Source organism: Ochotona curzoniae, unplaced genomic scaffold, assembly GCF_017591425.1.
Source record: "Ochotona curzoniae isolate NIBS_2020 unplaced genomic scaffold, NIBS_Ocur_1.0 contig_43, whole genome shotgun sequence".
In the NCBI taxonomy this organism is placed as follows: Eukaryota; Metazoa; Chordata; class Mammalia; order Lagomorpha; family Ochotonidae; genus Ochotona; species Ochotona curzoniae.
Genome location: NW_024466218.1, coordinates 424,406 through 440,467, shown reverse-complemented (window position 1 = coordinate 440,467; position 16,062 = coordinate 424,406). Strand labels below are relative to the sequence as shown.

Genomic DNA, 16,062 nt, shown 5'->3' with positions numbered 1-16,062 from the left:
GCGAGGACCTTTAACCACTTGCGCCACCGCGCCGGGCCCAGTCTTACTTTTTTTTTTTTTATTGGACAGGCAGATATACAGAGGAGAGACAGAAAGATCTTCACTCCCAAAGTGGCTGCAACAGCCAGAGGTCAGCCGATCTGAAACCAGGATCCCGGAGACTCTTCTGGGTCTCCAACGAAGGTGCAGGGTCCCAAGGCTTTAGAACATCCACAACTGCTTTCTCAGGCCACAAGCAGGGAGCTGGATGGGAAGCAGGACTGCTGGGATTAGAACCGGTGCCCATATGGGAACCGGGTGCATGCCAGGCAAGGTCTTGAGGCACTAACACAACATGCCCTATGACAACCTTGTTAAGGATAATCTAGGTTAATGTTGTGGCATAGATATCACATGTTAAATTATATACTGACACTGATCAGAGTTATTACATTAATGCCTGTCAATACCGTTCAAAATACTAAGCCATACTTGTATAACCCCTATTGTGAAACTGTTGGACTTTAATTAGGAATGCCCGTTTGGTGCCAACACAGTGGCTCAACTGGCTAATCCTCTCTTTGGGTTCTTGTCTGTCTGCTCCATTGTCCATTCAGCTCCTTGTTTGTGGCCTGGGAAAGCAGTCAAGGATGGTCTAAAGTCTTAGAACCCTGCATCTAGGCCCGGTGCAGTGGCCTAATAGCTAAAGTCCTCGCCTTGAACATGATGGGATCCCATATGGGCACTGGTTCTAATTCCGGCTGCCCCACTTCCCATCCGGCTCCCTGATTGTGACCTGGGAAGGTAGTTGAGGATGGCCCAAAGCCTTGGGACCCTACACCCACATGGGAGACCTAGAGGAAGTTCCTGGCTCCTGTCTTTGGATTGGCGTAGCAGCAGCTGCTGCGGTCACTTGGGGAGTGAATCATCGGATGGAAGTCTTTTCTGTCTCTCCTCCTCTCTATATATCCGACTCAAGAGTAAAGTAACAAATATTTGGTGTATATGAAGTAAAAAGGTATATGATCTCTCACACTTGCACTAAAAAAAAAAGAAAACTAAATGAAAAAATTAAAGAATAATCATTTGAATCATTTGAGAACTGTTAGAACTGCTTAGCTTTCACAAGAACAATTTCATACATATGAAAATACTAAAATTAATGTGATACAGTCAATAGACAACTCTGTCCAACACTTAACGTTTATTAAAAAGTGACAAACAAAAAAAAACCTGTACAAAAAATACGCAAAGTCATTCATCACTCTGAACCAGTAATCATGAGAGCCATTATCGCCTGGGACCCCCTCGTCCTCTGCCACGGCCACGTCCTCTTCCTCGGCCTCGGCCTCGGCCTCTTCCTGCAACTGAGAGCAGAGCAAAGCCAGTCAGTCCTTTCTGTCTGTGGCCCGGGGACCTAGCCGTCAGACACCAGTGACCTACACACCTGCTCTCGCCTTGAGACCTCACGAACATCACAGGAAAAGCAAGCCTTTGGTTTTTCTCCAATTAATTAGATATCACCCCCCAGTGCAACACATCATTATCGTGACTTAGGCAAAGTTCATTCTTTCTCTTTTTTTTTTTTTGAAGATTTACTCATTTTTATTGGAAAGGCAGATTTACAGAGGGAAGAGACAAAGAACTTTGATTGTTGATCACCCCGAGTGGCCTCAAGAGCCAGAACTCAGTCTATCGAAAGCCATGAGCTTCTTTACCATGCCTCAAGGAGACAGGACACGAACCAGCATCCAAATGGGATTCCAGCGTTTGAAGGTGGAGGATCAGCCAATGGAATCACTGTGCCAGGCTGTAGTTTTTTCTTACATAATAATTGCTTCATTTAAAGGTTTCTATTCAGAAATGTTTCAAGTTTGTTTTTTTAAAAATACTTTTCCCGGGCCCGGCACGGTAGCCTAGTGGCTAGTGGAGTCCTCACCTTGAAAGCGCCAGGATTCCATATGAGCACTAGTTCTAATTCCGATGGCCCCGCTTCCCAACCCTGTTTATGGCCTGGGAAAGCAGTAGAGGATGAGCCAAAGCTTTAGGACTCTGCACCCACATGGGAGACCAAGAAGAAGCTCCTGGAACCTGGCTTCAGATTGGCCCAGCACTGTCTGTTCTGCCCGCTTGGGGAGTGAAATCAGCTGATGGAAGATCTTCCTATCTCCTCTCTTCTTTGTATATCTGATTTTCCAATAAAAATAAATAAATCTCTAAAAATAATAAAATACAAATGCATACATGGCAGGTATAGGAAAATTTAAACATCAAAATCTTCTGTATTGTTGGACAGCGTTGTTACTTTAAATAAATTGTAGTGTAATTTATTCATAAAGAACATTTACAATCCCTCCAACTTACCAGCTTCTCTTTTCTTAGATTTCACCTTAGGCTCAACATCCACAAGTAATGTGTCCAGAGGCAAGCTGTCTGGTAGAATAAAATATCGAATGTTGTTTCCTCGGATGCTCAGTGTTTCCAGCTGCACGGGCTCTCTGTTCTTCAGGGTCATTTTCACAGCTTTAAGATGTGTATTCATGCTGACATCGACACCTGAGTGGGACAAAGAGTTACCGATATAAAAAGGAAAGCAAACAATCAATCTATGAAGCCACAGTAGGTACTCTGGTACAAATGAAATTAGCACATATGCAATGAGTAAATGAAGGAATAATGTCAGCCAAGTCTGTATTCTTTCATTCCTACAGAGTATTCAGTATAGATACTTAAGATACTCCTACTTCTTTCCTTCAAGAATGAAAAGAAAGCACAAAATTCTGAAGTAAAAAATTTCAAATACATTTTAGAAGAGTTAACATTCAAAGAGGGCCCAGCACGGTAGCTAGGCAGCTAAAGTCCTCGCCTTGCAAGTGCCAGGATCCCATTTCAACACCAGTTCTAATCCCAGCAGCCCCACTTCCCATCCAGTTCCCTGCTTGTGGCCTGAGAAAGCAGTCGAGGATGGCCCAGTGCCCTGGGACCCTGTGCCCATGTGGGAAACCCGGAAGACTCCGGGCTCCTGGCTTTGTATTGGCACAGCTCAGGCCCTTGCGGCCACTTGGGGAGTGAATCATTGGGCAGAAGATCTTCCTCTCTGTATATCCGGATTTGCAGCAGAAATAAAAATAAAATCTTAAAGAGAAACAAACACAAGCAAAGGCAATAAAGCAAGAAAACAGGATAACCCAGATAATTCAGTTTGGTCGTAGTCTTAAGTATTTAAAGTGAGGCTTAAGTAAAATGTCAAATAATCCTAAGAAGTAGCCACATTATGCCTGGATCAGCCCTAGGGCAACAGCAGATGGCTTCAGATGCTGCGGGGCCTCTGTGCAGTCAGTCGTGCCAGGTCAGCGTTACAGTTCTGCAGCTAGCAACCACAGACCTGGGCCTTTGCTGCTGCTGCAGCTCTGGGTTCCCCCAAATGAATCGCCAGGAGTTGAATGTAGATGCGAAATGCAAGAGCGGTTTATTCCAGCTCAGGTCCCCAAAGTGAAGATCCTGAACCACAAAATTGCAGGGTTTTTATTCTGTCAAACAGCCAATCAGAGGATTAGTTTTGTGACACTTCATTTACCTAGGATTTTATCTCTAAAACATAGGACAGGTCAGTTTCAAAGCAAATTGATGGGCCAATTCATGTGGTGGCAATGGTTAAGGGAGCATACTATTAGTGATTCAACCTCTGAGGCATACTATTGGCCAACTATTTTTTTTTAAAGATTTTTTTTTTTAATGCAAAGTCAGATATACAGAGAGGAAAATCTCCTGTTTGCTGATTCACTCCCCCAAGTGACCACAACCGGAGCTGCAGCGATCTGAAGCCAGGATCCAGGAACTTCTTTGGGGGCTCCTGCATGGGTGCAGGGTACCAAGGCTTTCGGCCATCCTCGATTGCTTTCTTTCCCAGGCCAAAGGCAGGGAGCTGGATGGGAGCCAGTGCCATATGGGATTAAGGTGCGTTCGAGGCCGGGACACCAGCCAGCACTGGGCCCACTACTGGTCAAGTATGGAGGCTACTCTTACAACCTTTCTCTTACATTGAGTGGGAGTTGCTATGGGGATGCACTTTGAGCAAGTGTTATCTAAAGGACACACCAGGGGTCTTTGTTTAGAGGAATGCTCTGTCAGTGTGACTGGACAAATGTCTCATAGGCTGTCAGGCCTGTAAGTTCAGTTTCTTAGCTAAACAAGCAAAGCAGAAATTACAAAAGCTGAAAATATTGCAGTTAGCAATGAGCAATGGGAAATGACTAGGATTCTGGTTCTTACGTTCCTTAGTGATCTGCACTATAATTAAAACAGAAGTGAGTTCCTTGTAACAGATGAAGAATAAAGCCGCCTCATCTCCATACCTGTGATAGTTCCATGGACCTGTGTTCCATTCTTCAATTCAATGGTTACAGTTTCATGACTCAATTTCATCAAAAATCTATAAAGACAGTTAGAATAAGATCAAAAATCTATAAAGACAGAATAAGATTTCAATTTCTGGCACCTTTAACATTTTAAAATCATGTTAAGTTGAAAGAGTAAAATTTTTACTTGTTGAAAATCTGCATCAATTTCTATTCACCATACACATATAACATAATTTTCCCTGAATTATGCCTTGGCATTTATGAAGGAACTTAGTAACATTAGTATCAATTATCATTTGAACATTTCTGATTCTCAAACCCTCCTAAATTCTTCATTATGCATATTAACCTCAAATGCATACAAGATCCCAGACTCATAAGTCATTAAAAAGCAATCAAGAACTGGGGTGGTGTTTCACCTGGCGGCTCAGAGCTCTGTACCCCCTGGCAGAGAGCTGGATTTGAGTCCTCCCACTGCTTGGCATCCAGCTTCCTGCTAGCACACCCCTCACAAAACCCCGGGTGAGCGTTTGGTGATCAGACCCCTACCAGCCCCAAGGAGATGTGCAGTAGTTCCTGCAGCTGCTGTAGGCACGGGGAGTGAACTAGTAGATGGGAGCGCCCCTTCAAAAAACAAAAACAACTTGTCACTGGTAAAGATTACATTCTTCTGGTAGGTGTTTAAGCAAAAATCTCCATTCCTAAACCCTTCTGTGTTTGGGATTTCCAGATCCTTCTATATGCATTCCTAAACATACGTTAAGATTTACTTTGCATACACTGGGCTATATTTTAATGACTTCTGTAATCTGCCACTCACATTCTGCAGTTTAACTCAAATTATTTCCATACTACTATACAGAACCATTTCTTTACCAGCCAGCTGTCCCACAAGTTCTTGGCATGACGTGTTCTGTTGCTTTCCCACTAGCGGTGAAACTGGGTTGCTAGCATCAGCCTGTGACCTAACCAACTGCATAACGCTAGCCCAAGTGCTAGGCATTATTCTCTATATGATAATGTCATAATTTATTAACCATGCCAATGGATACAAACGTCCAAGTCATGGCTATTACAAGCCCAGTTAATACCAGTTTTTGTCAATTTGATTAAGGGAAATGTACAATTTGGTTTTCACTAGTGAGTTAATCTGAGAAATCTGTATATCTTTCATGAACTATATTTAAATTATTCACACAATTATAATTAGATTGAGTTTTTCTTTTTTCCCCCACTTTGCCAGTCACTCAAGTTTGTTCATGGTTTCTTTGGTCATAAAACTTGCACTTGTTGGGTCAGATGTGGTAGCCTAGTAGCTAAAGTCCTCCCCTTGCACAGGCAGGGATCCCATATGAGTACTGGTTCATATCCCGGATGCTCTGCTTCCCATCCAGCTCCCTGCTGTGGGAGAGCAGTCCAGGATGGCCCAAAGCCTTGGCACCTGTACCCATGTGGGAGACCTGGAGAAAGCGCCTGTTACAGCTACTTGGTGAGTGAATCAGTGGACGAAAAATCTTCTGTCTCTTTCACTCTGCGTATCTGACTCCAATGAAATAAATAAATCTGAAAAAAAAAACCCTTTCACATGCTAATCAGTAAATCCTTCTGGGGCATGTGCTTTGCTGATGATGATGGCTTTTTTTTTTTTCTGTGCTAAGACCATAAACAGTGGCTTACTTTTATTTTTAAGAGTTTTAACACACCTAGAGGTGATTTTTCTGTGCAGCAAAAAGTAACTGTCGGGCCCGGCGCGGTGGCGCAAGTGGTTAAAGGTCCTCGCCTTGCACGCCCGGGATCCCATATGGGTGCCGGTTCTAATCCCGGCAGCCCCGCTTCCCTTCCAGCTCCCTGCCTGTGGCCCGGGAAAGCAGTCGAGGACGGCCCAAAGCTTTGGGAACCTGCACCCACGTGGGAGACCCAGAAGAGGCTCCTGGCTTCGGATTGGCATAGTATCGGCCCGTTGCGCTCACTTGGGGAGTGAATCATCGGACGGAAGATCTTCCTCTCTGTCTCTCCTCTCTGTATATCCGCCTTTCCAATGAAAAAATAATAAAAATAAATCTTAAAAAAAAAAAAAAGTAACTGTCTAGGGCACAGCGCAATAGCCTAGTGGCTAAAGTCCTCGCCTTGCATGCACCAGGATCCCATATGGGCACGAGTTCTAATCCCAGCAGCTCCACTTCCCATCCAGTTCCCTGCTTGTGGCATGGGAAAGCAGCCAAGGACAGCCCAAAGCCTTGAGACCCTGCACCATGTGGGAGACCCAGAAGAGGCTCCTGGTTCGTGGCTTCAGATCTCTCAGCTCCAGCCATTGCAGCCAGTAGGGGAGTGAAACACTGGATGGAAGATCTTCCTCTCTGTCTCCTCCTCTCTGTATATTTGCCTTTCAATACAAATAAATAAACCTTAAAAAAAAAAAAAGTAAAGTAAAAGTCTAACTTACTGTTTTCCTCAACTAAAAAAGGCCTGCTGCCTGAATAATATGTAAGTGCATTTGGTCAAGACCCTGTTTGAAATGCTCATATCTCTCACTGGGGTGCCAGGGTTCAGATCCCAATTAGTTTAGTGCTTATATGCGCAACAGGAGGCAAGAGATGATGGCTCCAGCACTCTAGTGGCGCTAGCACCCACGAGGGAAACCAGGCTCCAGCTGGTGCCTTGGCCTGGCCCAGCTTCACATGCTGCAGACCTAGGGGAGTTAAGCAGTGGACAGAGATCTGCCTGGGTCTCTCTACCCTTCAGCTAAAGTGAAAACAAGCATTTTTATACTGAGACTCTTTTTTTTTTTTTAAATTATGTTTCATTGCAGAGAAAGAAAAGTTGAAGGGCTCATACAGTGTTAAAGTGTTGCCCCTATTTAGCCTTCACACACACACACACACACACACACACACACACACACACACACACACACTGTAGACTTTCACAGTATCACCTTATCATCTACAATAAATTGCAGGCATTTATGACACTTGAGTATCTACTTCCTAAATGAGGATGTTCTCCCAGATAACCATGATCCCACAGCACATCCAAGGAAGTACATAGTAACCTCACAACACCATCTAACAGTTCACATTCAAAATGCCTAGTTTACAATATACACTTTGCAGATCCTATCATTGATAGCACTGATCACACTCAACAGCACCCTTGTAGAAACATTATTCTTCCTAATGACTATCGTGAATTGTAACAGGCACTGAATAATGTTGGCCAACTGATTCAATAATCAGAGAGCCAATCTTTTTAAGTATTATAGATAGGGTCCAGTGCGATGGCCCACTGGCTAAATTCTCACCTTGCACACGCTGGAAACTCATGTAGGCACCAGTTTGTGTTCCAGCTGCTCCACTTCCCATCCAGCTCCCTGCTTGTGGCCTGGGAAAGCAGCTGAGGACACTCCAACACCTATGTCAGAAACCCAGAAGCAGCTCCTGGATTTGGATCAAATGAGACCCAGCCACTGCAGCCACTTGGGGAGTGAACCAGCAGATGGAAGATCTGTCTCTGCTTCTCTCTCTAAACCTGCCTTTCCAATAAAAATAAATGACTGGAGCTGGGACCAATGGCAAAGCTAGGAACTAGGAATTCAATCCAGGAATGCATGGGTGGCAAGAACTCAAATCATTGAGCCATTTCTGCTCAATGGTCTGGATTAGCAGGAGACTAGCACCAAGCATTTAACCATTTAAGCATCTTAGGCATTAGGTGAAAAGTACTGTCTTTAAAGAAAACCTAGGGTGAACATTCAAAGGATGGATTTTAAATAAAAGTATAAATTCTAGGAAGGCAAATTAGGTTGCTACAGTAGTATAAACTACCCAACCAAGAAATAAGGAACAATAAACTGATCAATGAAATAGAACAAAGAACCTAGAAATAGATTTACAATCTAGATGTTTGACTTTCCAGTCACATTAAAAAGGTACAGGGGAAAAGGGTAAATTTTCCACAAATGATGCTGGCATAACTGGAAATTCACAGGGAAAATGAACAACATTTATCAAAACTCAAGATTGACCGTATCCTAAATATGCAAAATTCTATTTGAAAAAAATAGAATATCGTCATGATCTGAATGTAGAGGTGTGTTATTTTGACAGTACAAAGAAAATGCTCATAAATTAAGACTTCCTCAAAACAAACTGCTCATTAAGAGACACTACTGGGGTCAACACTGACACAGAGGGTAAAGCTGCTGCCTACAGTGACAACATACCAAGTGGGGACTGGTTTGCGTCCTGGCTGCTGCACCTCCCACACAGCTCCCTGCTAATGAGCCCGAGAAAGCAGCAGATGCAGGCCAAGTGCCTGGGCCATGTGACCCACACAGCAGTCCTAGATGGAGCTCCAGGCCCCTGGCTTTAGCCTGACCCAGTTTGTTTGAGAAATGAACTAGGAAATGGAAGATCTCTCTCTGCCTAAAATAAACCTAAATAAATAACCTAAATAAATATATCTTTTAAAAAGAGTGAAAAGAGAGGGAGGGAAATAAAGTAGTAATGAAATGAAAATTAAAATACCAACTGGTATAAAATATATCTAACTCAGGACTGGTATCCAGAAAATACAGATTTCTTACAATTCAGTAATAAAAAGATCATCAAGATAAACAAAATATTTGAATATGCATTTCACAACAGAGATGCAAATAGCCAATGAGCATTAGTCATTAGAAAAATACAAACTAGGGCCCAGCGGTGTGGCTAAGGTCCTCCCTTGAACACACCGGCATCCCATATGGGCGCCGGTTCTAATCCCGGCAGCTCCACTTCCTATCCAGCTCCCTGCTTGTAACCTGGGAAAGCAGTTGAGGACGGCCCAAAGCCTTGGGACCCTGCACCCACGTGGGAGACTGGAAGAGGTTCCTGGCTCCAGGCTCCAGTTTGGCACAGCACCAGACGTTGCACTCACTTGGGGAGTGAATCATCAGACGGACGATCTTTCTGTCTCTCCTCCTCTCTGTATATCTGACTTTGTAATAAAAATAATAAAAGAAAAATACAAACTAAAACTCTTAAGGAACCATTACTGCACACCCACGGACAACAACAAAATCTGGTGAGTATTTTGTGAGATTCTAACATATTCCTAGTAAGAAGTGTAAAAGGGTAGAATCACTTAGAAAGCTGGTTGGATATTTCTTAGAGTTACACCCTCCTACCCAGCATTTAAAATTTTTTAAATAATATGGGGGGCAGTGGAACACAGCCCCACACCAGCTATTGTGGCACTTGGGAAATGTGCCATAACATTTGCCACAATGTGGGTGAACCTTCCCTAAGTGTGTAAAGTAAGGAAATGTTACACAAAAAGACATATGGTAGGATGTCAAACAAGAAACTGCAGGACAGGCTAAACTGCAATGGAAGCAACCTGTTGCCTTGAGGATACGGAGAAGTTGACCTGGAAGGGCTTGGTACTTATCAGGACAGGGCTGTGGATCACACCAGTGTAGAATTTTTCCACTCAGAAAATATACACTGAATTTCAGTTTAAAAGTATCCAAGCCAGTGGTGGTAACTGACACGGAAGGGAGGATGGTCATTTCTGCCTGCCTGAGACAAGGAACCAGATGATTATATTTTGATAATTTCTCCACTACGTAAACCATCAAATATTCAAATAACATGGTAATCTTCAGCAACCAAAAGCACACTATTCCAATTCAAAACCCAAAGAGAACTGCACAGAAAATAGATCTATCAAGGCTGTGGTTCTCAGATGTCAGAGGAAATAAAGTTCATCGCCCAGGTTTTTGTTTAAGGCAACGGCAAAAATGACAAAAATGCCACCAGTGGAAACAGAAAGATATTGAACATACAAACCCATCAAACTATTTGCTAAGAGATGTCTGTCCAGGTTGAACATAAGACACAGAATGAGAGTCAGTACAGCCATTAAAAATTACAGAAAATGTATTATGACGCGGTATTTTCAAATGAGACAAAATGAATCTAGCCGAATTTTAAAAAAGGAAAGATTTAAGGTTCAAGACAGCAAGTCAAAGTTATAATTCAAATCTAAGTGATTATTAAAGGTTAACATTCAGTGTCTTACCCATAAAGGCACGCACAAAGATTAACTATATATTATTTCAAACACACTAGACGGTAACCACCTGACTTCAGTAATAAATACAAAGTGGCAAGGGAGGGATTCTGTCTTAAATTCTAAAAAATCCCACCACCAGCACAGAGCAGGTTCAACAGGTGCACGAGAAGGGGGCAACAGCGACAGCCCCGGACTCACGAGGAGAGAAAAGCGGCCAGTAATCCGCATTGCTGGTTAGCGCAGAGAAGCCGCCGCCGCGGGGCTGCAGGCTGTGTCCACGCGAAAACACCCACACCACGGCTACGAACGACGAGCAACACCAGCCGCCAAAGAGGCCAGAGCTTCCAAACCGCAGTGTACGGATCAGACTTCCCCTCTGATGAACACCTTTTTTTTTTTAATTCCAAGTGGGCTTCCCTTCCATCCAAGATAAACTCCGGCGGCCACGCGCACAAAGAGAACGGGTCGGCAAAGGAACTGCAGGACACCTGCAAGCCCCCCTGCCCCGGGAACCAGGCAGGCCCACGCCGCGACCAGCCAGGCCCACGCCGCGACCAGCCAGGCCCCCGGGAGCAGCCATGATGCGCGCGCGGCGGGCGCCGCAGGCCGTTAGCAGGCCGCACGCACGCGGCTTTCCCGCCGCCGGCCGCCCGGGCAGCACAGCGGCCCACCCCGGCGCCCGCCCGCCCTTCCCGGCCGCCGCCGCGCCCCGTCAGCGCCTCACCTCACGAGCTTCATCCTGGCGGCCTAACTGCCCCCTTTTCTGGCCGATAACGCAGAGGACGCGCCAAGCCCAGACCGACCAGGGCCGATGAATGGCCGGAAACGCCTACTGCAGAAGCTCCGGACGTAGAGAGCGCGCAGAGCGCTGCGAACGTACGGCGGAAACGCCGAGGCCTTGTTGGGCCGGCCCGCCTTCCGGCCGGGGCGGGAAGAGTGCGACAGCGGCCCCGGCCGGCGGGAGGTATGCAATGCTACGGGCGAGGGCGGGACTTGGACGGCAGGTCTGGGGAGAAAATGTCCTGAGGGAGGGCAATTTGAAAAGTTCAACCCGATTATAAGTCATCAGCGCGCTTCGGCACAGCAGGACGCAATAACTAAACCCCACTTCACTGAACAGGTTTTGAGAGGAGCGCAAAGGATTGATACGAACTCTACTCCAATACCAAGAACTCTAGAATTATCAGGATATCAGATAAAGTTCTGTTTCCAGACACACTTTTCTATTCAACTGCGCATCTATCTCAGCAACCTTGAACAGATACTTCACTCCCAGGCCACGCCCTCCCGACCGGCCTGGCTGTTGTGTTCAGGCCTCTGCACCCATCACACGTGGTTAGGGTGTTTGAATGCCTTCAGCTGTGCCCTTTCTTAACACTATTTTCCCCTTAGGAATATTGTCTCCTTCGGTATAAATCATCTCCAAAACTGTTTTTCGTTTGTAAATTTAGTTTGATTCTCATCTTTGATCAGCCAAACTCATCAAATTTTAGTGTATATTGGACAGACCTGAGGAAGTTTTAAGTTGAAAATTCTGTTGTGGAGATTCTTACATTTGTAAGAAGCCTTTAGTTGAAGAAACCCTGAGTCCGTGGATCACAGCGTTATTAGCAAAGTTATAAGGCACATTTGTGTGCTGCCTTCAAAACATCTACTCTCTTCATGAAAGTTCTCAGTAATGTTTATTTATTTTCATTGGAAAGGCAGATAAATTTTAACTTCATAGCCACATTCTGGCCTCATTTCAAAATAATGGTAGGTTAATTAATATTATTAAGGGTCTGAGAGTTTTCAAAATATTTAAAAGGCAGAGAGAGAGAGAGAGAAATGGCAGAACAGGAAGGAGAGAAAGCAAGAAGCACACACGAACAGTGAATGAGAGAAAAGGAGACAGGTCTTCTATTCGAGGGGTCTACACACCCCAAGAACCCTCAAAAGCTGGAGCTGAGCCGGCTGAAGCTGGGAGGCAGGAAGCAAGCCACTTGAACCATCCAAGAAAGCTGGCATCCAGAGTATACCTATGGTTTGAAGATTGGTTTTCTTTTTTCTTCTTCTTTTTTTAAACTATTGTAAGGTTGGTTCTTCTGGTTCTGTGGCAATTCCCAATGTCTCCAGGTGTGACTCAACAAGAGAGCAATTGTATGCAAAGACCTGATCAGTGCAGTCCGGCTATGGACAAGTAATAGAATTTGGTCATTAACATAAAGGGTAGAGTCATCTTCCTGAGGTCCACACATATAAGAATACTGAGAAATTGGGGCTCGGGTGATAGCCTAGTGACTGAATCCTCACCCTGCGTGTGCTGGATCCCATCTGAGTCCCGGCCGTTTCATTTCCCATCCAGTTTCCTCCTTATGCAAGATGCATAAGAGGACGGCCCGAAGCCTTAAGATCCTGCATCCAAGTGGGAGACCCAGAGGAGGATCCTGGCTCCTGGCTTCAGATCAGCTCAGCTCTGATCATTTTGGCCACTTGGGGAGTGAATCATCGAATGGAAAATCTTCCTCACATCTCTCCTTCTCTCTCTCTGTAAAATTTGACTTTCTAATAAAAACAAATAAATCCTTTTTTACTTACTTATTTTTATTGGAAAGGCAGATACACAGAAAGGAGGAAAGACAGAGAGTTCTTCCACCCACTGATTCTCTCTCCGAGTGGCCACAACGAACAGTGCTGGGCCAATCTGAAGTCCAGGAGCCAGGAGTTTCTTCCAGGTCTCCCATGCAGGTACAGGGTCCCAAGGTTTGGAGCCATCCATTACTGCTTTCCCAGGCTACCAGCAGAGAGCTGGATGGGAAGCCAGGCTGCCGGGATTAGAACCGGCACCCATATAGGATCCCGGCACATGCAAGGCGAGAACTTTAGCCACTAGGCTACATGCTGGGCCCAAAAATAAATAAATCTTTTAAAAGGGACATCAAGATGTATTTGAAATCATTAAAAATTAAAAATTCAGTTCCTCAATTGCAAAATCCCTATTCCTTGTATGTAATAGCAGTATGCAGTTATGCTATCATTTTGAACTCTGCAGATGTTGAATGTTTCCATCATCCCATAAAGCTTGATTGAATGGTGCTGCATTATTGGCAGACACAAAGAAGGTGCTTTGTCTTCTCTTTGCTTGTGACAAGCAGACATTCAGAAGGCATTATGGCTTAAGGAAGGTACCTCCCAGGGAAGCAGTTTGCCAAGGCTTTCATGAAAGCCTAGGAGTACATCCAGGATGTAGCAACCAGGGAGAATGCGGGCTCTTCCTGTCCTAGCAGCACACATCCTCATAAATCGCTCAGAAATCTGTCCAAGGGTGGTTTTGTATAGCTTTTCCTGTTTGTGGTGGTCTGGCCTCTTTTGAGTACCACTTTGCAAGACTAACTTTCCTGGAGCATCCTCTGGGAAGCAGACTGGAGCAGGTGGGCTGTTTTAGATGATTGGCACGTATTCCGTTGCCCATTCTCTCAACCTACACTCTTGTTTATGTTCACTTCCGTTCCTGCGTCCTTCCTACCATATATTTACTTTCTTTAGGGCATGGGAATGCACAGTATGCTTAAGCAAGGAATTGTGCCTGTTTACCATGCAGCCCCAGGATCTAAAATAGTTTTGCCTGATTCCTCAAATATTTGTGAAATAAATGCATACCTTCCCCAGTACAACATGTGTATGGGAGAAAAGAGATCCTGATATGAATCCACCACCTGTCATCTTACAGGTGCTTCCTACTTGGGGATATGATTTTTCTTTGACTTTATCCTTTCTCCTTTTTAAAAGATGGATTTATTTACTTTTCCTTGAATGCCAGGTTTACAGAGAGACAGAGAAGGACAGAGAGAGAAGTGGGTCCCGCCTGTTGGTTCACTCCCGAAAATGGCCACAATGGCCAGAGCTGATTTGATCCAAAGCCAGAAGCCAGGAGCCTCTTCCATTTCCAGGTCTTCCACATGGGTGTGGGGTCCCAAGGGTTTGAGCCATCCTCCGCTGCCCTCTCAAGCCATAATTAGAGAACTGGATGGGAAGTGGAGCAGCAGTGACAGGAACTGACATCCATGTGGAATGCCAGCACCACAGGATGGAGAATGAGTGTGCTATGCCACCATACCAGCCCCACTCTGTGTGTATTTTCTAGCCCAGAAGTTTTTTTTTTTTTTAATTTTACTCTTTTATAGTAAAAAACTATCAGAAATTCTGAAATAAACTCAACTATAGTGCAACAACAGAGCAAAGGTCCTTATTTGCTATTAGTAGGCAGGTCAGTCTGAAAGTAGATTGACCTATTCTCTGTGAGTTAGCAGAAGCGTTAGATTGGTCACAGAAAGAAACAGAATTGTGTGGGGAAATGCAACTGTTGTATTATCATTTTTAGAAGTAGATGTCCTGTCGCTGGTTGATGGATTGCACGGTGGCATCATTTTATCCAAGAGAGTTGCGTTTTGTTTTTGTCACCTGTGTGTTGGTTATTCAGTGGCACTTTTTTTTTATTCGACTCCATGGTGCTGTAATTTTGTTGTTGTTCTAATCAAAATGGTTGTTGACCTTATTTTGTGGCTTCTCATTTAAGGGAATATATAGATATAGTGATGGAGAAATAGAGACTGCCATATCTAGATGTGGGAATACAATGCAATACGCATCCCGGCTTCCAAATCAAAGATGGACTCCCAATGAAACTGTTGGAAACGTGTAGACAATGGGGATGCTGGACTGTCTGAAATTATCATACCAGCAGTGTTCAGGCACACTTAAGTAAAAGACTGATGGAATCATGACTCCTTATGCAGGACTATACTATTGTAGCAACGTGGGGAAAATCTGTCAGGGGTGGGATTTGGGGAAATCCTAGCCTCTCCAAAATTGTATCATAAAACACAAAAATTTTAAATAAAAATTTTTTTAAAAAAGCAAAAAAAACCCCAGTTAACAGCATGTCACTTGAGGGGCAAAATAAATATTCTATGCACAATTAGGAATTAAAATTCTTAGAGCAATGCTCTGGTTTCTCTTCAGATCGAATAAATCTTTCGCCTTTTACTAAAAAAAATTCTTAAAGCAGAATGTTATTCAAAATATGTACATATTTTGTAAATTATAAATACATTTTTGTGATCACTTTCTAAAAAAAAAGAAAAAAGTAGATATCCTGGGACCAGTATAGTGTAGCAAGCTAATCCTACCCATTGTGGTACCAGCATCCTATATGGCACCAGTTCTGGTCCTGACTGCTCTGTGTTAATGGTCTGGGAAAGCAGGGGAGGATGGCCCAAGACCTGGGGCTCCTGCACCCACATGGCAGACCCAGAAGAAGCTCCTGATCCTGACTTCAGACTGGCCCAACTGTTGCCATTAGGACCACTGGTTAGTGAACCAAAAATGGAAGACTTCTCTCTCTTTTTCAAGTAAGATTTAAAAAAAATTAAAGTAGATGTTCTTTATGAAAAACAAATGCAGAAAGGACATTCCAGGGGCTGGCATTGTGGTTTAGCAGGTAAAACTGCCACTTGTGATTGCCACTGTCTCATATGGGGGCCGATTTCACATCCCTGTTACTCTACTTCTGATCTTGCTCCCTGCTTGTGGCCTGGGAAAAAGCACTGGAAGATAATGCAAACATCTGGGTTCCAGCCACACATGTGGGAGTCCTGGATACAGATTCTAACCCAGACTTGGTCAT

At 44.2% G+C, this 16,062-nt stretch overlaps 1 protein-coding gene across 2 annotated transcripts; it reads right to left on the bottom strand.

Moving 5' to 3' along the window:
- Positions 1–1,168: 1,168 nt before the first annotated feature.
- Positions 1,169–11,259, bottom strand: SNRPD1 (small nuclear ribonucleoprotein D1 polypeptide). 2 transcript variants are annotated; one of them, XM_040984787.1, is made up of 4 exons: positions 11,122–11,259; positions 4,335–4,411; positions 2,344–2,535; positions 1,169–1,346 (listed from the first exon to the last, which is right to left on the bottom strand). In XM_040984787.1, exons 1-4 carry the CDS (start codon positions 11,133–11,135, stop codon positions 1,270–1,272), a joined length of 360 nt encoding a protein of 119 aa, XP_040840721.1. In that variant the 5' UTR covers positions 11,136–11,259; the 3' UTR covers positions 1,169–1,269. The 2 variants fall into 2 exon arrangements, with proteins under 2 accessions (XP_040840721.1, XP_040840722.1); XM_040984788.1 differs by having other exon boundaries at positions 2,344–2,412; positions 11,122–11,251.
- Positions 11,260–16,062: the final 4,803 nt, after the last annotated feature.

Bases quoted from the DNA above. Each gene is read 5' to 3' on its own strand.
- SNRPD1 (XM_040984787.1), bottom strand. The intron at 2,536-4,334 runs GTATGGAGATGA...TGTCCCACTCAG, and splicing joins GGTCCATGGAACTATCACAG to GTGTCGATGTCAGCATGAAT. The intron at 1,347-2,343 runs GTAAGTTGGAGG...CTCTGCTCTCAG, and splicing joins ATCTAAGAAAAGAGAAGCTG to TTGCAGGAAGAGGCCGAGGC.